Consider the following 24,180-nt stretch of genomic DNA (forward strand, 5'->3'; position numbering starts at 1 on the left):
GCAGGAGAGCAGGGATGGTCAGGGACGATGGTCAGCTGCAGACAGCAAACCTTCCTCATCCCGCGCTCTGCTCCGAGGGTGTCTGAGGCACCAGGCTGCTTTGCAGCTCCTGCCCTGCCTGCCTGCTCGGTTCGGGCGTTCCAGCTGGCGCTGCGGGCAGTGCCAGCTATTGCCTGGCCCACTGCCTGTCCTGCCCAAGTGGCGCTGCCCTGGCCTCCTCTGCTCCTTCCCGGGTCGGCAATCAATCTGCTTTCCCCATTGTGCAAGTGGCTGAGGACAGAGCTGGCATTGCCTCACCGCCGGCTGAGGGAACAGTGATTTTTTTAAAAAATTGTTTTTCTCATTATTTTAGTGAATATTGTTTACCATAGGGTCACACTGTCCTGAACAGCCCATCCCAGCTCAGCCAGCTGCCCCCTCACCCCAGTCAAAGCCCCTTCGTGCTGCTCAGATGTTGGGCAGAAACCCGGGTCACGTCTGTTGGCAGTGCTGGGGGTCAGCTCATAGGATGGAGCTAATGGAAGCTGGAATATGATGAACCCTCACCCAGACTGCTGTCGCTTGGGGGAAATGTCATCCTGAAGCACAGCTTCTGCAGCAGCCAGTGGAGATGGCTTTACTCCTGCCCAGGGGTAATCGCAGTCGGACACAGGGGTTAACACACGCTGTATGATGTTTGTTGGCCATGCCCTGTGCTGCTGGGGCCCCAGAACTTGCCTTGCTGTGATCCCAAGTGATTCCTGTCAGAGCTAGGATGCGGTTCTCCCATGGTGCCAGGTGAAGGCAGCTGCTGCGTCCCTCCAGCCTCCCCCTTTCCCACCCTCTGCCCTGTCTAGGGGCTCCTTTGAAAAAAATGTTGGGGGTGGGTGGGAAAGGTGGCGAGGTCCTGGGTTGACAGTTGGGATGTCATCTCCCCAGTGCTTAAGTAGAGAAGCCGGCTTGAGGACAGCCAGCAGGTCTGTCCCCTGCCAGCCCCCGCGAGGAGGGGACAGCCACTACCAAGCCACGAGTGTACAAATTAAAAGCCATCCTGAGGTGTGTAACGGCTGCCCTAGAGTTTTCTGGGCTTATGTGTTGGTGCTGAAGAGGGTTCTCAGGGAGCAGCAGCACCCAGGGGTGCTACCTGTGCAGTATGTGCTCACCTGTCACGTGGGGATGATGGTCCTGCCAAAAGCAGGGAGAAAGAGATTGGAAGTGGTGAGCTTTCATCTCTTTAGAATAAAATAAAATGAAACAAAAAGGAAGAGTAAGGGCAGGACCAGCTGCAGGGGGGAAATTTTGGTTTTTTGAAAGCTGTACGCACAGTAGCCAGGCAGCTTGTACAGGGGATTTCCTTCTTGCTGGCGCTTTTGGGGGACAAAATGAGTCTAAATACTGCAAATCCCACCTCCATCCCACTGCAGCAATGTCTGCTGTGGTCTGCCTCTGCACAGGGTTGTGCTTCCCAGTGGCTTGGACCAAAATCAATAGAGGGACTTGGCCGCGTGTCCTGCGAGGCACGGGTCTGGCCACACTCTGAGATCATTTGACGGGCATATGTCCTGTTAGCAAAACCTCAGATGTATCTGCCAGATGTCACGGGATCAATAGGAAAGCAAGGCACAAGGGGCAATAAAGGCTGCTGTGCTTCACCTATTTGTCTTCAGATGCTGGTCCCGAAGCTCCTGTGCAGCTGGGGTGTGTTATGCCTAGAGAGTAAAACTAAAAATGAATACATTTTGAATTTATTTTTGTTTTTAATGTAGTATCTGCAGAGGTCCTGCAATACTGCTGCTTGGATAGGTATCTGTAAGAATTTTTAAACTGCATTCTGATACATTAGACATTAATTCCTGTTAATGTAGGGTTTACTCATCACGTTGATCCTGGTCTGTGTTGAAGCGCCACAGAGCTGCAGTGAGCGCTTGGCGTCAGAAATCACATCGGCACAGCTTCCGCGGCAGTGGTGTGTAGGCGTCGTTCATAGTGTGAGGTGCTGCCTAGTTTTGAAGCTTAAGTTGTTTTTCTGTCCATACCTATGTCTTTGGGGCATGTCTTAGCTCTCCCTTCAAATAACTAGAGTGCTTGTCGGCTCCCATATCGCTTTCTGAAGCTCCCCTGCCCAGCCACATTCCTGACAGCACTGCCGCTGTCTCCCTGTGCTCAGCATTTCCAGACTGCGTGGCCAGGCGGCAGTGAGCGCCTGTCTCCTCGGGGAACGCGGGTGTATGGTGCAAATGACGTCCTGAAATCGCTGGAGTCAGCAGAGCCTCCTGACTAAATAAGGGCAGGCAGAGCAGGGCTTTATCAGCGCTGCCCGAGTGTGACAGCTGAGAGCCGAAGCCCGCAGCAGACCACGCTGCTGGAGCTCGGCCACGCACTTACGCCAGTGAGGTGCTTGATTTGGCACGACTCTGCCCTGGCGAGCTCCTGCCCTCCCTCCCCGGCTCTCTCAGGGGTTTATGTTGCTGGCAAAGAAGGTGGGCAACCAAAATGACGTCTTCCCAAAGCACATCTTTGGTGAGGCACGGTGAGTGCCCAGGGCAGAGCTGGGCTGGGCTGATGGCCATGCTCACCACAGCCATCCTGGGGCTGACGGCATAGCTTGGCTTCCCCGAGGCTGGGGAGTTCACACCTGGGGTTTTCAGGTCTGTTGAACTCCCTTGCTCAGATTCAGGGTTCTGTCTGAAAGAGTTTTAGGATTTTTGAAAATATCCTCTGCTTTCTGCTTTTCTCAGGCTTTTAGCCAGAGGTACAGGTGTTAGACACATCAGGAGTCTGGTGCATTTCCAGACCTTTAGGTCTGAGGCCAGAAGGTGCCCCCATGAGAATGGGCAGCAGTGGTTCAAGGCACTCCCTGCCAGGCGGGCTCCTTGCTCAGGAGAGCAGCCGATCCTCCTCTGCTGTCCCAGCTTCATGATCTCTTTGCTCTAGGGCTGCACACACCATGTGATAGATGGGCGTGTAACGAGGAGGTAGCAGCAGGCAGGAGATGGGCAGAGCTTGTCCTGGCCCTGGGTGGGATACCAGCTGCGATTCACCTCCAAGCAGGAGCTGCCAGGGAGAGGCACGGGAGTCAGGAGCAGCATTTCTGCAACTGTAAGATCAGACTTTGAAGATGCCGCAGCTTGACATTTCAGGAGGCTTAAAAGATAGGAGGGGGCAGGACTGCCCCAGCTTTGTTAAAATCCCCTGCGGGGTACAGGAGAGTGCCACATCCCTGGGGGCTCATGCTAAGCAAGGTGCCACCACACCTGGACACAGTTGAGTGACAGGAGCCAAGGGAAGGTCCTTGATGGCCAGGTATTCTGGGTGCCCCACGGCCCCCATAGTGGGGATGGGCATCTTGCTGCTTTCATGGGCAGGAGTGAGCCAGTGCACATGTAGGCAGGAGAAATGAGGGCACCCACATGGCTCCTGCCATAGCTGCGTGCCAGGCCACTGGTGACAGTACACAGCAGCGATGGGACACTCCTTGGTCCGGCTCTCCCGATAAAGACATTTCTCACAGAGCTCAATGTGCTTATAAAGAGGATAATCTTGTTTAATTCACTTTTGGTTAATAGAAATCTGGCATCTATTTCCATACCAACCGAAGCCCAGGGCTGGGACTCTCCCACCTTCTGTGTGGTGCTACTGCCAGCGGCACTCGCTCTTTCACATGAAATCAAGCAGATAAAGACCTTTTCCCCTTGCAGCTCCTGAGCAGGCGTGACCTCCATGTGGCTTAACCGCACAAACTGAGGTCAGTGTCCAGAATAACCATCTGTGGGGATGGTGATGGGGAACCTGCCTGGCCCATGCCACCACAGCCAGGACCACTTCAGTTTGGGTTTCCCTCAAAGCTCTTGGAGCAAGAGCACCACAGGCTGCCTTATGTCATGGCATCGTGTTGTCATCACGTGTGGTTTGGTTAGGAAGAATACTTTCAACTAAAGCTCCTTGCACCCTGGATTGAGAGCTCGGGGACTTTGTGTCACTCACCTCTTGGAGATGGGGACACCCAGCTCCTGTCCGAGAGCCAGGGCTTGGTCTCTGATCTGGGCTGAACAGGGCTTGTTTGGCCTTGGTTGGGCTGGCTTTTTGGTTTTGCTGTCCCAGAGCAGCCACCTCCAGCTCTGTAGAAGTATTGCCTGTTTCAAACTGCTGCCTGACCCTCATATCACTTCCCTCGTCCCACCCCAAAAGACCTTTGGCCTCACCCCTGCTTCTAGCTCACCCTTGCCGTGCTGGGCAGGGGGCAGGCTGCAGGGTTCAGGTGAGCCCCTCGCCGTTCCTGGTCCCGTGTGGCCATGGAGACAGCGAGCCCCGGGGCTTGGGTCTGGTGCAGGGGTCAGACACCTGCCCCAGCTGTGGGACCCCCACAATGTGTCCGCCCCTGTGTGAGGCTCTGCGGGCTGGAGGGCTTCAGTGCCGTGGAACAACTGATGGTGTGATGCCTTCACCCCTTTCTTTCAGCCCTTTCCCGGAACGGCCTCATCCCCAGCTCCGGCTGGCTGTGACTCCAGCACCGACACATTTTTGGCCCACCATGCTTGTTATGCTGTGATGCGTTTTGACTCCAGAGGAGGGTGTGCACAGCTTTATCTGTTTTCCACCCGCCTCGCATGAATTTCTTTACGCACTTTCATGCCCTATTAGGGTAAGAGCATGCACTTTCAGTAGCTCCAAGGAGAAAGCATCTGTTGGGCAGCAGGCTGCTTTCCCCAGGGCTTCCTGGGTCTTTGGGTTTGAAGCAAGCAGGGCTGTGGCTTGCAGAGATCCCATCAAGAGGAGCAGAGTTGGGATGGCAGGACTTTAGTCCCAGAGATGGGTATGAATCAGATAGCTGGCCAGGCAGGGAAAGTGGAATTAATGGGCTGTTCAGTCTGACCTTGAGGGAAATCCTTATCTCAACAGCTTACAAACACAGAAAGGGAAAAATGAAGTGTGACTTTAATCTGCAAGATGATTGTGGAAAATGGTAGCTTCTCGTTCAATTGATCTGCTGCCGCACAGAGCAGGAAGGCTTTGACTCCCATCCAAATGCTCGAAATCAGCCGGCAGGGAGCTAGGCTTTAAAATCATCTGATTCAATTAGGCTTTGCTCTGAGGTTATCGTCATTTCAGTGGAATGTGAAATAGACTTATCTGGAAAAGTAAAAAATATTTAAGTAAAATGTCCAATTTAAATATAAAGCCTGAGATACAGAAACTCTCCCTCCTCCTGGAGATGGTGCATTTTTTTCAGCTTATCCTGGTGCCAAGCCAGAGCCTGTTGGTTTTCTGAGTCCAAGTTTTTGTTGTTTTGCTCAAGCAGGGCCTGATGAGCCTTCAGCAAGCACCGGGAGGGACCTGGCGTCCCATCTGCCCAGGTGCCCTCAGCAGCCTTGGGTGCATGGGGGATGCGGGTGCTGCAGCCCAGCGGTGGGCTGGCAACCCCCTCAGCTCCCTGCTCCTTCTCTTGTTTCTCCTGGATTTCAAATCTGTGAATGTCAAACAAGAGACCTATAGGGCTGGGAGAAAAATGCTTCTGCCTTAAATTTTGATTAATAATTGGGCTTCTGACCAAATGCAATATTTTAAGAATTCTGTCTGCTTTTATTTCCTAAAAAAAAAAAAACATCCTGCTTTTCGCTTTTGACTGGGGGAAAAAAAATGTCAAAACAGACACTGCAGTTCCTCACTTTCCTGGTTTGAATTGCTGAAATCTGAAAAATACTTGAGTTAGAAGTTGCTAAAACTTTTCATTGAAAAAAACCCAACAATCTTATGGAGAAAACACACGCTTTCTGATCCATTTTAGCACGGGCAGAGCTGGCAGTTGGGTAAAATGCACTCGGTTGGTGGATGCTGTCTGCCTGGCAGAGCTTGGGGCTGGGTAGGAGCTCCTGGATCAGGTTCGGCTCCCTTGAAACAAATGACTGCTGCATCCCTGGTGTTTTCTTGAAAGTGGGACTTCATTCCCCCGGGCAGGGCCCCTGCCCGCTCAGTGCAGGTGTAGGCAGTGAGGCAGGAGCACACAGGGCACAAAAGGCTCGAAGACCCTGATTGCATATGTGCTGTAAAGATGTTTTGATGCACTTAGTGGGATGACCTGGCTGCTTTGGTCTTGCAGTGGTGGCTAATTAAATAAGGGTTCCCCAGAGCATTAGCTGAGCCCCTTTGATAATGGTGTGGTGGAAGCTGGAATGAATCAGTGGTGTTTGTGCATGGTCCCAAGGCTGTACTGCTCTGGGAGACTTGACCCTCCAGGCTCTGCTTGATCTGCACCCAGGGCAGCCTGGAGCAGAGTGGACCTGAAAACCAGGGGGAGGGGGAGAGAGTCCAGTGGGCAGCTGCAAATCCTCCCTTTTTCCCCCAAAGATATCTCTGTGGATGCTCTCATGAGCTATTCCCAGCCTGGCTGTTCTGGCAGGACAGGCTCCAGTGGGGAGAGGAGCTGCCTGTCCTGCCTGTCTGGGGCCAATGCAGTGGCCCCGGGGCCATGATGCCATACTGGTGGCCGGTAGTCCTTTGAGCCGGCAGGCCCCAGCTTGCACCACTTCATTTAGAGCTGTCTCTGGGCAGCTGGCGGCTGGCATCCGAGGGCTGCAGTGGAAACAGAGAGCAGCTGCAGCCTGTGCCGGCCCCACCAGCTTGTCCCAGCCCACTGGCTCCCATGTGGGCTGGCACGGCAAGCCCTGCCGGCTAGCTGCCCACCACTTGGCTCATGGGGCAAACACGGCGGTGGAGATTAATGGAGCAAATCTCCTGTACACAGGGCCGAGGTGCGTAGGTTGTCGTCTTATTGAAGACAGCTGCAGATCTGCCTGTTGTAAGATTAATATCACTTTAACTGTTCCGAGTGGAAGTATCCCTTGGTGAAAGATGCAAGTGGCTCTGCGCTATTTAGAGCTGAGGATAACATTTCGGTATTTTAAAAATTCACCAAGTAATCATAAAGACTAATGCTTGCTGAGCTCATTAGGTGGCAGGGAGCTCTGCCAGGCCTGTGCTCCTGAAGCACTGCACAGAAAAGGATGCTTTTCTCCTGGCTGAATGGCCTGTTTGTGCCCTTCTGTGGAAGGAAAGAGAAAAGATCCAATTTATGCAGCTAAGTGGCCTGGGCATGGGGGGAGTGCAACAACTTCTATGTAAGTGTTGGTACCAGGAGTGAAAAGCCTGTGGCATCTTGTCAGCTGACTGCAAGGGAAGGGAAGCTGGAGGGCAGAGCTGCTCTGAGAGGTCTGGATGGCTTCTCTTTTGGGTTTCTTTTACAGTGGTATGGAGATGTTTCCTTTAGAGGCAGTCTGTGTTGATTTGTGCTTAATTCACTATTTAGATCACACCTTGCAGGTACAGAGTCCATAATATAAACCGGCAGACTCATATGCCCCAGGGATGTAAATTGAGTAGGTTCGTGCACACAAGTGGTGGAACAAAAAGAGCAAAAGGAAGGTAAAAGGCACAGAAGGCTGTCAGCCAGGATGCCTGTGGGGTGGGACAGAGATGGGTTTGAATGTGGGCAGGGAAAGTGGCATGAGCAACGAACTGAAAAGGGGTGTTTGGTCCCATGGGCTGGTTACAGGCAAATGAGGGTAACAGAGCTTTGCTGGTATCTGCATGCACATGGAAGTAGAGGGAGAGCCGCAAAGGAGACTGATTGGGACTGAGCAGGAAGAAGAGGATGCTCCAACTATAGAGGTGACACAAGTCCAAAGACAGTGTGGCAAATGGAGAAGTCGGAAAGTCAGGTCATAGAATTATAGAATGGTTTGGGTTGGAAGGGACTTTTAAAGGTCAACTAGTCCAACTGCCAGCACAGGTCTGGATTGGTCAGGTCTGGGTGTTCCTTGCCCTTCCTGATGTGAACACAGAAGGGACCATGCTGCCATCAGTAAAAGCACTTCTGCAGCTTTCCCTGTACCCCTTTTGAGTGCTGCAAACATTCCTGCCAAGACAAAACATTATCTTAAGTTTCTTCAGAAGGACAAAATGATTCCTGTTGGTGGAATTTGGCTGGGAGTGGAAAAGCCAGTTTCCAGGTGTCGTGGTTTAGCCCCAGTCAGCAACCAGGCACGACGCAGCCGCTCGCTCACTCCCCCCTGGTGGGACGGGGAGAGAATCGGAAGAGTAAAAGTGAGGCAACTCATGGTTTGAGATAAAGACAGTTTAATAGGTAAAGCAAAAGCTGCGCATGGAAGCAAAGCAAAACAAGGAATTAATTCACTACTTCCCACGGGCAGGAGGTGCCCAGCCATCCCCAGGAAAGCAGGGCTCCATCACGTGTAACTGTTACTTGGGAAGACAAATGCCATTACTCCAAACGTCCCCCCTTCCTTCTTCTTCCCCAGCTTTATATACTGAGCATGACGCCATACGGCATGGAATATCCGGTTGGTCAGTTGGGGTCAGCTGTCCTGGCTGTGCCCCCTCCCAGCTCCTTGTGCCCCCAGCAGAGCACGGGGAGCTGAAACAGTCCTTGACCAGTGTAAGCGCTACTTAGCAACAACTAAAACATCTCCACATTATCACCGCTGTTTCCAGCAAAAATCCAAAACATTGTCTCATGCTAGCTACTACAAAGAAATTTAACTCTATCCCAGCTGAAACCAGGACACCAGGAGAGGGGAGTTTAGCAGAAGTCGTCCTTCCTAGAGCTGACTGATGAATTTTATTTGCTTAATGACATTTTACAGCTTATTGTATTGAGAATGGCAAGAAAGGTGTTCAGTTGGTTCTTCCTCGGGATTTGCTGAATCGATGGGATGAGGGATACCCTGGAGAAGGAAAGATGGTGCTGGCCTGGTCTGTCTTTCCCTTAATAAGTAAATGTGTAATAGCTTGGGCACAGAGCTGAGCTCTTCCTCTATTTCTAGCCACAAGGTCATCGCCACACCTGCAGGCGCCCCAGCCCTGTCTGGTATTTGCAGTATTCTCTGCTAATTCCAATCTCATTTACAGTCTAATCCAATATGGATGTGCAAAACCGCATAAACTGTCCAAAGAGACAGACATGCTGGCTTGGCTCTGGGTCTCACCTGTTAGCACGGTCCTCAGCTGCGGCTCATGTATCCACAGGGGATTTTAGTAGCATTGGAATGATTCAGGCAGTGTTTCTGGGAGACAGCCAGGAAGAACAGGAGTAGTGCTCTGCCCTGCACTAGTATAAAAACAATTAGAGCACTACAGCTGTGCCAGAGGAGCAAATAAAACAGTGGATGCATTTAACCCTCCCTCTCCCACCCATCCAGCCAGGGTATGAAGCCTCTCTGCCCAGGGCAGCCCCAGAGCAGCCACCACAACCCAGCTAGTGCTGCTGGGAGGCAGCAGCAGCAGGGCTGGGATGGGGTCTCCTGGCATTGCCCACATACCTCCCCTTGGCTTGGTGCAGGGCTGCTGCTCCTCCTTGCAAAGAATTCACTGGAGCTATTTTTAACGGCACTGCCTGGGGAGATGGCTCAGGGTGAAACTGGGAAGCGCTCATCCCGGGTGGTACTGCTTCGTCTGGGATGGGGAGCGCCGGCACTGGTTTGTAAAGGCCCCTTTTTGTGTTAATTGCCCCTGGTTGGCCGTGTTTAACATTCGTGGCTCTTTTTCCAGCGTGGCCTTGAAAAGGGGCTTTTGAATTCTGCTGCCAGGTGCTATAAAATCTGTGGGCCTCTGTTTCAGTTTCACCCTGACCTCCTCCATCTCCAGACTTTCTCCTCCGCTCGTTTTTGGGTGGGCTGCTTTCTGCAGAGGTGCTGGGAGCTGACAGCACAACCAGCAGCAAATAAAATTCTGTGGCCCTGATTCAAGTGCTGCCTGATAAGTATCAAATTTATATGTGTATGATAAAAGGATGGCATTTTCCTTTTTGCAAAAGCTGATTCTATTTTTTTAAGCAGATCTTAACCTTGGAAGAAGTTTTTCCTCTTAGATGTTTTATGTCTAAGGTTTGAAGATCACCTTCCCTGCCTCCCTCAAACCTGCCTGAGTGTTTTGGTTTTTTAACTACTGAGCCCAGCAGACCCAGGGCTGGGAGAGGCTCTTGTGCTGCAGGTTGTATGCACTGGGCCCTCCCAGGGCAGCTGGTATTTGTCTCCTGCTTTGCAGCCAGGGCCATGTTTTTCTCTGCATTGAGCTCCCAGGCACTGCCAGCCATGTGGATAAATAATAAATTCAGAAATACTCTAGGCAAGTTAGATGTTATTGTTATGGCTAGGCCCTTTCCTCCAGGCTGTGCTTTTTCACAGTGTTAATAAACCCCCAGCGTGGCTTTTTGGAGGGCTGCGAGGAGCAGTGCCTTCCCTTCATGCCCTGGGGATCTGCAGCACAGCCTGGGGAGAAGTACTTAAAACACCACGCCATGTGTCCATAAGCCAGGTGTTCTTCACCTGGATGCTGCTGTAATAAATGATCGCAGCGATGGAGGGACCCAGCACAGGGCATCAGCATCCCTGCTGGAGCCAGGCTGCTGGCTGGGGGAGAGCAGCGCTCTGCCTTGCACCACAGCCTCTGGGATGCTGGCAGCGCCAACACATGGTGTGCTGGAGATGCCAGATTTGAAGCTGCAGCTGTGTTGATCTTAGTCCCCCCAAATCAAACACTTCTGGATGACTTTGCAAGCAGGCAGCCAGGAGCAGAGGTCGGGAGTGTCCTGCAGTGTGAGGGAGCTGGGCAAAGCTCAGAACCCCAGCACAGCGGGAACCCCAAAGTCATGCTGCTCAGCTTGCTGTCACAGCTCTAAGCATGGAGCTCAGGAGCTGCCACACGGCCTTACTGGCCTCATGCCCCTCTGTGCCCAGGAGGGCTCTTTTGTAGAGCCCTGCTAGCCTTGGGGCTTCAGTGACTCACAGCAGTGGCTCAGGCCAGCCAGCTCAGCTCCTCAGCTCCTGCAGCATCCTCACCACAGCCTCTGCAACCTAGGCTGGGGTTCTTCCGGGCCTCGCCATCTCTTTACCCACAAGAATTGCAGCACTCAAGGCCCATGCAGCAGCCAGATAGCATCCAGCAGCTTCTCCAGGAGGAGAAGAGCATAACTGGGAGCTGCCTTGTCACCTCCAACACCCCCAGGCTGTTCCCTTGCTTTGGCCTCAGACACTGGGGAAGAGCTGAGCATGTGGGTGCCATCTGCACCCGTTTGGTAACACCTTGGCATGAGTCCAGCTCTGTCCTTCCTAGTGGAGGGAGCAGACCCTGCATCCAGTCCACTTCCAGACTACTTTTTTGGAAGTCACCTTTAGGAAAGCATCCACCCGCTTGCCAGGCGCTGCCTGCTGCTCCCCCAGCTGGGGCCAGCTGGCTGATTATCTGGCTGGGAAGTGGCCGGGATAGCCTCTGCCTGGCTCAGTAAGCAACTGAAAGGGAGGATTTTATCTTGTATGGTGAAGCCCATCCTCCAAGAGCAGCAGGACAAAGCTAGGAGTCAGAGCACATCCTGCTGGGGTGAAGAGCTGGATCCTCATTTTGCAAGCGTCATCCCAGGGCCGGCGCCGGGCAGGCTGTGTGCCCCACGCGCAGGGCGCCCAGCCTGCCCTGATCCCCCAGGCATGGAGAGCGCAGAAACATCCCCCTTGGCCCCTGACAGATTATAGTGGAATTAATCACACTGATTATATGTTACCAAAAAAGGAGGTGCTTTCTCTGTTCAGAGCTGCTTCAGACCTCCTGCTTGCTAGCAGCAGCTTAAAATTGCTGTTTTCTGCCTCATCATGTCTTGTCTCCGGGTTTTTCAGGAGCTGTAATAATTTTGGATAAAAAGACAAAGAATGACAGCAATCCCAGGCAGCTCAGCCTGCAGAGAAAGTGGGGAGATAACATGTGAGTGTGGGCGGGGAGGTGAAGCATGGCTCCAGCGGAGTGGGATTCATCCCAGGGAGAGACAGGCTGAGCCACAGCAGCTCCGCACCCTCTTCTCTATCACAGGGCCCTGAACAGCATTTTCGGCTCCCCGTCAAGTCACACTGTTGCCTGTATCAGTTGGGATTAATGCCCTACATTTAGTTCTTTCCCCACTGCTGCTCAAAATGAGTGTGGGGGTGTGTGTATGTATGTGTGTGTATATATGTCTTCTACCTTCTAAGGGTCTCAGAACTGCATTATTATCACCTTTCATTGCATCTGTCAAGTATTCAGATTAAAGCTAGTCTTGTTTGCATACTGCATCTCAGTTTAATGGGAAAGAATTAATCCTGACTGAGAGTCTAAAAATTCCTCTGGAGCATTTTCACTGCAGGGATAACTGCATCTTTCCTCATTTTTTGTCCTAAAACATGACCAGATACCAACCTGAGTCTGCAAAGCGCTCATCAGACACCCTAAGACCGCATTAAAGGTTGTAATTTGTAGTGAATTGGTGTCTGAGGGCTGCTAACTGCTTATCTAACTGTCCACACAGAAACATGTGGGTTTGCATGTGCAGCCAGTGTATGTTCCACTATGTGCAGCAAGGGAGATCTGAGGAGCCTTGGCAAACATGATAGTGAGAGCATGGGGAAAACAGCTCTCCGTAAGCCCCGGGTGCAACAAGCAGCTGAATATATGGTGCTTCACCCTCCCATATTTTTAAGATGCAGTTTTGCTGTTTGAAGCCAGCTTCTTCCCAGACTTCAAGCAGCTGGGCTGTAAAGCCAGCCCTGCTTTTAGCGTAACGATCACAGGGCCCTGAGTGCAAGGCATGCGAGGAATATGACAGCCGGCTAGCGAAATAACTTTGATAGCCCTATAGCCCTACAGAACAAGAAGATGTCCTGGGAAGGAGTGGAGAGGACTCAGGGAGCCAAGCTGAGAGGGAGGCAAGAGCTCTCTGCCTTTCCTAGCACTGGTGAGAGCAGCTCCCTGGGCTGCGGTGAGTAAAGGAGCCCCTTGGACCATGTGTGTTTTTTGCTGGAGAGCTGGGGGAGAGACATTTGGGGTAAAACAAGTCTGGTGTGCTGGGCAGCAGCACACTGCCTCTGGCAAGGTGCAGCAACTCAGGGCTGGTGACAGCACAGCGGTGTTCAGCCATCACGTTGTTGTCCCTTTATGCTCCAAAGATGCCTGCGGTGATGCTTTAGGCATTCCTGTGAGCTAGGTTTTCAGTGCTTCGCAGAACGGCGGCAAGACCATTTTGCAGCACCTGCTGCCTCGCTGCAACGCATGAACATGCTCATGTTTGCAAATACACCTGCCCTGTTCCCTTGTGTGGCCACGTGCAACTTTCACACCTTAGCCTTAAGCATCTGTGCCCCTTAGTTGTTGAAAATCTGGTCGTTTCTCCTCAGCTGTGGGGGGTTTGGGTCAAATGCGCAAGTGCTGAGTGCTGTTATGCCAGACGGGCTGATTTGGTTTTGTTGCTGGACAGGGTCCGCTGCTCGAACAGCTGCTCCGAGCTGGGACAATCTTGGCTGAGACGGTGCTCACTGTTGTCCCCTCTTCCCTCCACAGGACAGCTCATGCCAAAGCCAAGGCTGAAGTGTCCGAGCAGGCAGCTCAGGCAGCTAACAACGAATCGGGCATAGCCAGAATGATGGCCAGGGAGCTCTCGCCGGACTTCTACCAGCCAGGTAGGACCAGAGGCATCTTCTAAGAGAGATTTTGAAATTTCCTTGGGAAATCTGTTCAAATGCTTCACCCACTTTATAACTCTACAAGTTGCCCTCCTGTCTATCCTAAATCCTCTTGCCCACAAGTTTGGCCAGCCTCCTGCCCTGGATGATTTGCTGTCCTCCTTACACCCCTGTTTTACCTGGTGGAATATGTTACCATAGCCTGGAGGAAAAACACACAGTCCCTCAACTTCCCTTCGTGTTTCTCCACATGCTGAAGCCCTCCCAGTACCAGGCAGGGCAGGAAGCGAGCTCGGGTCTATTTGCAGCATTCCTGTAGATATATCCCTCATGGCTTTTTCTTGGAACAGCTTTGCACATTGACTCACAAGCCCATATCCTGTGGACCCCCATATCGCACCAGGGTACAATCAGACTTGGCTAATATAGTATCCTATAAGAAAGTTGCTAATGCAAAATACTACTTCCCTGATTCCCTATTTATTTGTTAGCATCACTGCTGATTATTTGGCTGGGAAAACACTTGGGAGGTTCCTTCTGTGAGACCAAGCACTGAGGGTTAGTAGATAGGGAATGTAATATTAGAAGCAGTGTTGTGAATGCCATTACCTTTCCCTACACTGAGTTAGCTAGAGATATGTTCTTCCTGGAAAGCTTTTCTTCCCAGAGAGGGAAGGTGATAACAGAGCAGAAAACAAGGATCCAAGTACCTACATTTTCATCTTGTCTTTCTTATTACCTGGCTTTGTTACCTGGAACAAGTGCCCCGTGGCTGCTGATGCAGGATCACAAGGGACCATCACAGTGGCAAAACTGGGGGTAGAAGCCGAAGTTTCACTCCTGCTCAGCAAAACCTGCCACCTGCTTCTGCTCTGATTTCAGTGCCTCCAGGTCACCAGTACTACACCCTGGCATAGGGCATGCAGTAGGAAAGGGGAATGGCTCACACCCAGCGCTTGGCTGGGGAGAGTCATGATGACAGATTTGCCTAAATTCCCTGTACTCCCACCTTGCCCTGCACCTACTGGCAGGGGAGACGCCATGCTGGAGGGCTGCCCATTCCTCCCCACCGCCCAGCGAGGCCTGTTGGAGCTGGCTTTGAGTGGGGAAACACCATGGCACCCAGGCATGGGCGTGAGCCAGTGTGTGGCACTTCATTTAACAATAGCTAAACATCGCTTGATCCTGACATAAGCCCCCCAGCTGCCACTCAGAGCTCCACATTCACTCTTTGCACACAGAGGTATTTATAGCACAGAGGCAAAGGAAACTGGAATTCCTGAGGGGAGGTTTTTGACATCTAGCTAGATTATTTTTTCCACCCATGGCAATTGAATGAGACAATTGAAATGGTCTCTGCTCCTGGCTCCTCGGGTGCTGAATCCTCTTGCTGCTTTTACGCAGGGCTTCACTGGGGTCCTGGCTTCTTTCAGTGGCCTTGTAAGCTGCTCATGCATGTTTTTCTTCTGTGATTCTTTTAAACCTTTAAATTCACTAAGTGCACAACAAGGGGAAATATCTCTTCTTGCATGGCTGCACCATCCAGGAACAGACAAAAGTCAACTCTTGGATTTTGCTAGGACTGGGAGCTGCTGATCACACAGCCAGGAGAGCCTGGCAGTGTTTGGCAGCTGCATTTCCCCCTGCTATCCTGGTAGATAGACCCTGCTATGTCTGGCACGGGGCAATCCTGCTCAGCAAGCCTCATACCTCTAGTAAGTATTGAGCCCTGGGTTTCATTTAGGTTATCAACCCTAATAGCTTAGAAGAGAAACGTAAACCAGAGCCATTGCTGAAATGTTGTGCTGGGAGGTGAGGATGGGGAGGTGAGGAGGATGGGAGCTGTGCGGTGCCCTCCAGGCAGTTGGGATTTTTAGGTGTGAATTATTCAGGAGGAGAAGAAAGCAGCAGGAGAGAGCAAGGAGCCTGGAGCTGCAGGCAGCCTATTTTGAGGAGTCTGAACAACTGTTGAAATGGCTTCCAAATAATCTACTTGCAGCCAGAAATAAATGGCCCTGAATGGATCACCTGCTGACTGACAGGAGTGTGCAGGCAGGGCAGAGCAGCTAAAATCAGTACCCTCTTTCTCCCCACCACCCCCTCCGAGCAGAGGCATTGCCTGCGTGGGCAGGAGGTAGCAGTATGCAAATCACACCACTTATTTATTAGAGGGAAAGGACACCCAGTCCCAATTTCCCAACCATGCTCAAGTCTATATCAGTCCTTGGGGTAGAGGAGACGAGGGGAGGAACTGCCAGACAGCAAGGGACGGCGCGGCTCCAAGGTCTGCGCCACTCAGGAGCACTGAGCAAGCCCTATACATCTGCACCCCTCAGCATCACTTGGATTCAGCAGAATGAGGCCAGAGACACTTTCAAAAGCAGGTGCTTTGCCTTCAGACAGGCTGCTTTGTGACCTCGCGCTGCCCATAAGGAGCATGCTCTTCTTGTTCTCACTTGCTATGAGCATTGCGGTGACCCCGTCCCAGCAGGGGTCCCTGCATGCGGAACATTGGGCGCGGTTGCTATTCCAAAAGATATTTCCAGTTGTTCAGCGGCGGATTTTGCTCAGCCAGCCACCCAGCACAATGGATATCTTCGGTGTCAGGCTCTGGCTGGCTTCCCCAGACCCTAGCTCAACTGCAGTTTGCTTTGCAGACACAGCCTAGGGTTAACAAGAAGTAAAGATTTAATGATAGGTGAATAATTGAAGCGAGGGCAATGTTGCTAAGAGGTGACAAGGAGGCATGGGAGATGAGGCCAGAATGAAAGCTGAAGCCCTGAGTCACTTTGTGTGATGGTGCCGGGTAATTTTGCTGCTGTTGCAGGGCTCAGTGCAGAGGGGGGGCTGAGAAACTGCTAGCCTTTCTCCATGCATTAGAAACATGTTTTTCCCATTATTAGGGATGACAGGTATATCATCTGGAGATACCTGCCTTTCCTGAGGAGACTGGGCATCTCCTGTATCACTTGTGAAGTTGCCACACTATTAGACACCAAAGAAGCCACATGGGAGAGTTTCCCAGTCCTTAAAAACAAACAAAAAAAAACTTGGGTGGGAGATGGATCCTCTTTAGCCCCAGGATAACCCATCTGTGTGACTGCAAAAAGCTGGGCTGCAGATTTTCACTGTTTCTTTACCCTCATCTGGAGGTCCCTGCCTACTCCTTTGGCTCTTCCCGGCTGGACAGCACACAGTGGGGCTCAAAGCCTCCAGCTGCTCCTGGTGGAAATCCCTCCTGGAAGCAGGCTCTGGTTCAGAAACACCTTGTCTCCCAGCCTGGAGCCTCTTGCAGTTGTCCCCAAGCCCGCTGAGGCTGGGGATGTGGCTGCCAAAGGTTAGATGGTGGTGTGGGTCAGCCTGCTGTCCCTCTGGTCCCTGGGGCAGCTCCTCACACCAACCCCTCTCTCCGCAGGCCCCGAGTACCAGAAGCGGAAGCTGCTTCAGGAGATCATGGAGAACGCAGAGCACGCCGTCAACATGGAGGAGGAGGCGCCGCGGCCGGAGGGTGCCCCACCGCCCCCCACGCCCCCTGAGAGCCCCCAGCTCCACGAGCAGGACGAGGCCCACCGCCGTGCCAGCCCGTCCCCCAGCCCTGCTGCCACCCCTCCCGAGGCTAAGCGGGCCAAAGCGGCCCCTCGCCAGGATGGCACCCTCCATCCAGGCAGCTGGGCCGAGGCGGGCGGCCAGGCGGGCGGCGGGAGCCCCGTGCCCCCCGAGGGTGAGGGCCGGCCAGCCTCACGGGGCTGGGGGCGTCCCACCGAGCAGATGGAGATCGGGCCACTGCAGAGGATGGCACATGAGCCCGATGTTGAGCTCTTCAAGGGCTACCACAGCTACGCCGTCCGGACCTCCCCGGTCTCCCCAGCTGCGGACTATGAGGAGGAGCCGCTCACCGAGCCCGAGCTGCCCTCTCCTGAGCCCCGGGGGGGACCCCAGCACCAGGGGGGCACCCCTGCCCCGCCGCCGGAGCGGGAGGAGAAGCCGGCGGCCAAGGTGGAGGCCAAGCCAGAGCCGCCGCAGCCCAAGGAGCCGAAGCAGCGCCCCAGCCCCGAGCGCAGGGCCGCGGGCCGGGCCGAGCCCACCGCAGACAGGAAGACTGAAGCCAGGCCGCCGGGGCGGATGGAGCCCAAGGCGGGGGCCAAGCGAGGCCCAGCCCTGGCGGCAGTGGCGGCGGCAGCGCAGGAGGTGGAGGAGTGCGAAGAGGTGATGTGGGGGCAGCCGGGAGGTATCCCTGGGCGCCATCTTTGCTTTTTTGTGGGTTTTTTTGGTGTATTTTTCCCCAGGAGGTCAGAAGGGAACCAGAGGGATGCAAAGCCAATGGTCTCGGGGCTGCAGCAGTCCCCAAGCAGCACCCAGAGGCTCTTTTCGGGATCCCAAAGCCTGCTGGAGAAGGGTCTTGCTTTCCCCTCTCCCAGCACCTTCCCAGCCTACCCTGCCCTGCCCTGCTTGCTGGGGCTGGCATTCATAACCCTGTTATTTTAACTTCCCCTCTGCGCCATGGTAGATATGTCTTCAGACACACCCCCATTTCAAAATCTGAGAAAAACAGGCATTTTCCAATTAATTTTTTATACTTTTCTCTCCTTTTCTCACTCTTTTACCAGCCAAAATGGATCTGGAAAGTGGGGGAAATATGTAGAATACGGAAGAAAAAGCTGAGTGGGGTTTCTTTTTTACCTGTTACTTTTACAGTAGGGGCATCTCATGAGCTGAACCATGGTATTGAATCACCAGACAATTTCCCAGGTTAAAATGTAGACATTCAATTTTGCTGTTAGCAAATACAGCTGTAAACTTAGACATTTTATTAGCCCACTGATTCTCATCTTGCAGCCCTTTGGACGTGAATGGTTCCGACACAACTTTAGAAAAGCACAGCTTGGAAATATTTTGGTCTAAAATTAGAGCAATCTCATACAGATGTGTTTGTTCATCCTAAAAATGGCAACTCTACAAACATGGGTGCTGTGGGTGGAGAAAGGAGTTGGGTAAGCGCAGCTTCACATGGGCTTGACAGTATGTGTGCCTGTGGTCAGGATCTCCTTTAATCTGCTTTAGCCTCAGAAGCAGGGTGATTTAGCCTCCTTAGCAGGAGTTTGCAGGGGAGAAATAGGAATAGGTTGATCGATAGATACTCAATCAGTTTGAAATTCAGGCTGGTTGTTAAATGCCAGATTTATGTGCATTGGGAGGGGATAATTATGGTGGTTTTGAGCACCAGAATCAAGCTGTAGCTGTGTCCTGGAATTGCAGTGTATAATACTCTGTTTTGGGTTTTTTCCTTCAGGGACCTAACACAATTGTGATCTGCATGGTCATCTTATTGAACATTGGTCTGGCCATCCTATTTGTACATTTTTTGACATGATGTGCCCCTCAGACAAGGTAAGACAAGCAATGAGATTTTTTCCTCAGTTTGTAGGCTCACTGTGGACGGTTTAGGATTGACTGGCTTTATTGCCAACACGAATCATTCACTGATGGACGCCCTGGTGATGAAAATGCATGCGTGTTTATTCAATAGATGCAATTGCCTTGCATTGAGCGTTGAGATTCTCAGTTACCTTTGTTCCAAGAGTATTTGTGGAGTATTTCAGTGGATAGTTCTTGAGTCTTTTTGTAAAATTATTTCCTCAAAGTTAAAAAACTGAACTGTGTTGATTGGATACAATCCCACAGTATAGTTTTGCTTTCTCAGTTGGATGGACATGATTCTTGGAGACTTCCAGTGCAAGAATGTGTGATGTTAAATTTGAAATCTCTTTTCTGCAAGAAACACTTCAAATTTGCTGTTCTGTGGCCGCTGCTGCCAGGTAACCCATGAGTTGCAATATTTCTTGGCACTCGGCCCAGCAAGGGGCAGGAACACAAAAAGAATGTGAAACTGAAATTTCCAGGTCTAATTTCACCAGTGCTAGTTCTGCTGCTGTTGTTACATAGCTATGTTACTAAAGGTAAATACAAGCTGAGATGTATACCTGACTAAGATTAAACTGGAGCTCACTCAGACCTTCCCCCTCAGTTGGGACAAAGGCTTGCATTTGGATTTGGAGGCAATAAAATCGTGTGAGGTTTCTTGTGCCTGTAGGGTTTCTGCACACAGGAACATGTCATGGGTTTGCACAAGATTTCTGTCACCTTGGGCTGAAATATTGAAAAAAAAAAATCAAGGCTGAACCTGACCCTTGGGCCTCACATGAACATAATGTGAGAGGCTCCTCCCAAGCCCCTGTGAGCATGTCGGGCTGCCTTCCCGGGGCCTCCTGGGGGATAAAACTGCTCTGTTGGGCACTGCTTTCTGTCGTGTTATTAGTCCCTGCTTAGCCTGCATAGGTGAAAGCTTTGAGACAGCCACAATTATGTGTTGGTCATGTGTTTTGCTCCACCTTGACTCTCCTGTTTATCTCTGTCTGGGACAGATATTGCTGCTGATGGAGACTACAGACCTTGGTGGGGATTAAATCTCAGCCACCTGGAAACACCTAAGAGGAGGACTTGAGATCCCAAGGTTGCACTGCAAACATGAACCTTAAACAAAAGCGCCTGAAGATCAGTTCAGTCTCCCTGCTCCCAGGCTGTGGCTGGCCTCTGCAATCTACCAAGGAAAAGCCAGGGTTTCTGCAATTCAGCCTCCTTCTCTTTGTATAAAATAACAATTGCCTTAAATTGTTCTCACCAAAGCCATCAACTGTCCTGTCATGCCAGGGATGTGGGATTTATCTGTAGCTGTAGGAAAACAAGTGAGAAGGTCTCATCCATGCACACTGATGTGTTTTGTAACTCCCTTGGTTGACTCAGTGTCAGAGATCCATGGCGCAGAGATGAAGCAATATGCTGCAACCAAAATGACTCATGAGAGCCGCGCCACAGCTGGGGGTGGACAACATCGCCCTCCATGCTCAGAAGTCGTCCAAAGGCACAAACAAAAAGTCTTTTCTTTCCCCGTCATCTGGAGTCGTTTTCCGTGTATGGAGGACTGAGAGGGGGAGCAAGTTGAAATTGGGCTTGTTGAAGTGTAACCAGAGTCCTGCCAACGCGCCACGGAGGGGGGCCGCAGGGTGGGGTGTGAGGGAACTGGCTGATCTGGGGCTGTTCATGCATGTAGGGGGTGCTGTGGGTGGAGATGGTGCCCATTTTGGGACCAGGCGCCATCTGAGTGCTCTCCTGCCACCAGCAATGCTCCACACAGAAGTGCCTTGCAGCGGGTGACTTCCTGCTGTAACAGGAAAGGAAATAGATGTGCTGAATTTGTCCTTTTACCCCTTTTTCTATGCAAATGGTGCGAGTTACAATGAAAAGGAGGTACCTACTGAAAAATACCTCCATACACCCGCAGGTTCCTCCCCTTTGTGCGCTGGGCTGCAGGGGGGCTCCTGTGCTCTTTCATTTCTACAGAGTGAACAGACTTTCCAGCCAGAGGATGCAGGGTGGCTGTCGTGGGAGAGGTTACATTATTCCTGAAAGGACAAAGGTGCAGAGACCTGAGTGACTCCAGTGAATTTGGGTGTTGGGCTCAAAAATACGCAGCGGCCAGACTTCCAGTGGTGGCAGAGTACGGAGGGGCAATTTTAGCTGTTGTTCTTTTGTGCGAGGCTTAGACACTTGGGCAGTTTGCACTGAATATTCCCAAAGCTGCAACAGAGAGAGACCTTTGGAAGGAGATGTTTCCACCGTGCTCTGCTCTGATCCTCTACAGTGTGAGCTTAGAAAGTCGGCACAGGTGAAGTTACAGTTTAGTGTGAGGCTGAGTGCTTGGACATGTTTCTCCCTTCTTTTAAGAGCAATATGTATTTTCTATCCCTTTTTAAGATAATCAGAAACATTATTTATAGTTGGTGTTGCACCTCTGTGTATTCTGAAGTCCCACAGCACAGGACTGGGTGGAAAAATCTGAGGGACTGGAAAGAATGGGAAAATGATGGTTAAGTTAAAAAACAGATGCCCAGTCTGCTCCAAAGGTCAATTGGAAAGGATTTCGGAGATGAGGTGGCAGACAGGCAGGAGTTTACACTGACTGGAGACACAGGGCAAAACCTGCCTAATTTATCTGCTCTAATTATGGCATGAGAGAGTGAGAATAATTCAGTACTTTTCTTTGTGAACCAAGTTTATTTTTTAACCTTATTCAGCTCAGGTACGTTGCCACAGTAGCAAATATGTGGTGTTAACTGTGGGAGAAGTGAATGTGATCCCTTCCTAAAAGCCATGTGGCTGTACCAGTCCTGAGAAAGCTGTGCAGCATCATCTACACTTCCACAGAGCATAGTTTAGTAGCAATTTGCTTCTTTCTTTTTTTCTTTTCTTAAGTATAAATGTATTGCAAACCCTAGGCTCTGCTGCCTTTGACGTTTTATCTCCATTTGCTGGCATTCACTTGCCAGCTCTGCAGTTTCAATATGCCAACTGCTTTTATTAACCACCAAGACAATTTCCGTTGAGAGACCTGAGGGGCTTTTATTTATCACTAAGCACAAAAATTGATCTTTTTTCAACAGTGCTAAGGTAATCCCCCCCCGCCCAAATTTTTTATGCATGTGATGTGCACTCAGTAATGTGCTTTCCTCCTAGTAACCTTCTGAGAAAAGTAGGTAGATTTGCTTTTATGTGACGTATAAATATATCCATATTGTGCTGAGATATGGATATATATACATACATATATAGCCCCTTAGGGATTTCGTTTTCTTAGATGCAAAGTAACAGATTTACCTCAAACTGCATGCTTTCAAAACTGACTAGGATATTGTGTTATACTTTTCAGGTCTTACAAAGATGCAGATACATTTCACTCTTTACACAAAAATACCTTCATCACAGATTTTGCAAGCTGTTTACTACGATCTGTGTACTACTGTCCCGAGTTTTCTGTCAGTTGTTCTGCTGGATTACGTGCAATAATAAACAGTTATCTGCTCACTCTATCCATGTGGATCTTTGTGGGGCAACCTCTGGGTTTCTTTCTTGGTTGACCCACTCATTCCAGTCTTGCAGGAGAGCTCATCAACATGTGGTGCAGAATTTGCATGGTGGCATCTGAATGGTTTTTAGTTTTTCCCTAATATCTGTTTTAAAATCTGTGGTTTTGTTGATAGAGGGCTTCTTTGCAAAGAGAATTGTTTTCATTTACTGCTTCTTTAAAGTTTGATGCTAGATGTTTGAGGACACCTCCAGCTCTCTGAGCAAGCTCTGTGTGCTACCATTGTGCTCTGCCTTTGCCAGAGGTTACACGGGGCCAGGAGGAGAGGTAGCTTGCTGGCCTGAAGCCTGCCCGGGTGATGCAGACAGCCACTGACAGGTCCTTTTGCTGCCTCCTGACCTCAGGGCTGCTGCCAAGTTTCTTCCAAGCTGTGTGTTGCTGCCTGCTCCTCCAGTGCCGCGGTCCTCCTGGGTTGGGAGAGGAGTGATTCTCCTCCACCCGTGGCCATTGTCTCACTCAGCCTCTTGAAACGGCCAAAGTGAGAGGAAAGCCAGGCATGAGGGACAGGGAAATGGCTGCCAGGGAAGAGTGATTTATGGGGGAGGATGGGAGAGCAGAACCCAGTGCCAGCCAGGGGCAGCGGGGCCTGGAGGCCCAAGGAATCTGGAGTAGCTGAGACCTTCAATCTCTTTTCTATTTCTGGAGTGTCTCACATGAGCAAAGCCAGGCTGTGCAGAGGGGCTGGTGGGATGCAGGCTCAGCCTCCGCAGGCAGCAGGGGCTCCCCTGGCTTCTGTGGAACACAAGAAGTCTTATGGTGGAAGATTTCATGTTCTGGAATAGGCTTCAGGAGCTGAGTTTGGTGAAATGATGGCTTTACTCTCCTCTGGGCTTGTTTTGCTTCAGGTATGGGAAGAACCAGTAGCATCTCATTCATCCAGTCTCTAGGAGGAGGCTGGGGGCAGCAGGGTAACCAGAGCCCTTTGCACCTCATAAATCTTAGTCTGATGAATGGAGCAGATCTTTGGCCCATGTGTGCCAGAGGCAGCAGGGAAGGAGGTGGATCCGCTGCTAAAGCAATGACGTAAGGCTTCAAAAATATTACTAGAGGTAAAACAAAAAGCCTGTCCCTTCCCCAGGGTCAGGGGACCAGTGCTGGGTCTCTGCCTTGGGAGCTGCTCGTTTCAGGGGTAATGTCCCCCCACACTATTCCCAGCCAAGCGTCCCCGGGCACAGCAGGGAGGTGTCTGATATGTGAGAAGCGGGATAAAGGCACTGGCCTGATCCTGTGACCACAGGGCTGCTAGCAGCCTTAGCCTCCACCAGTGGGAGGGAAGGTGCAATGTGAGCCCTGGTGTCCTTTGAGAGTGACCTGCCCAGGCATCCCAGGGACTGCCATGCTGCCCTCCACCGTCCTTGCAGGGCATCAAGGCTGGTAGGAGCAACTCCCTCTCTTGGCCTTCACCTTCATGCAAGAAGAAGGGCCGGAGCTGGGGCGAAGGTGGCCCCAGCAGCGAGTAGGTGCTGGGAAGTGCAGAGCAGTTAATGTGCTCCTTTCTGGCCCAGGAGCCAGGAATGGGGCTGGCTCCACACCACCACCTTTGCTCTGGGACCCTTCCTGGAGGAAGCCAAAGCGAGGCCTCAGGAGCATTAATATATCAGGGAATAGCCACTGTTAGCAACTCCAGTGGAACATTTTCCCGTGCTTGGCCACAGCTTAGCCACCAGCCCCGGCTCTGAAAGTGGTGGCTTTACCCTCCCGCCTAGCCGAGCCAAGGGCACACCATCC

The 24,180-nt window shown here is 51.5% G+C and overlaps 1 protein-coding gene across 1 annotated transcript in view; it reads left to right on the top strand.

Moving 5' to 3' along the window:
- JPH2 (junctophilin 2) overlaps positions 1 to 22,396 on the top strand; it is a 34,798-nt gene extending 12,402 nt beyond the window's left edge. Inside the window, exons 3-6 of the mRNA XM_075108652.1 lie at positions 13,351 to 13,469; positions 16,888 to 17,678; positions 18,763 to 18,860; positions 19,895 to 22,396. Of these exons, the coding sequence (XP_074964753.1) occupies positions 13,351 to 13,469; positions 16,888 to 17,678; positions 18,763 to 18,843 (991 nt within the window). The 3' untranslated portion in view covers positions 18,844 to 18,860; positions 19,895 to 22,396. The remainder of the gene's footprint in view (positions 1 to 13,350; positions 13,470 to 16,887; positions 17,679 to 18,762; positions 18,861 to 19,894) is intronic.
- Positions 22,397 to 24,180: the final 1,784 nt, after the last annotated feature.

This window comes from Phalacrocorax aristotelis, chromosome 13, assembly GCF_949628215.1.
Source record: "Phalacrocorax aristotelis chromosome 13, bGulAri2.1, whole genome shotgun sequence".
NCBI classification, from domain to species: domain Eukaryota; kingdom Metazoa; phylum Chordata; class Aves; order Suliformes; family Phalacrocoracidae; genus Phalacrocorax; species Phalacrocorax aristotelis.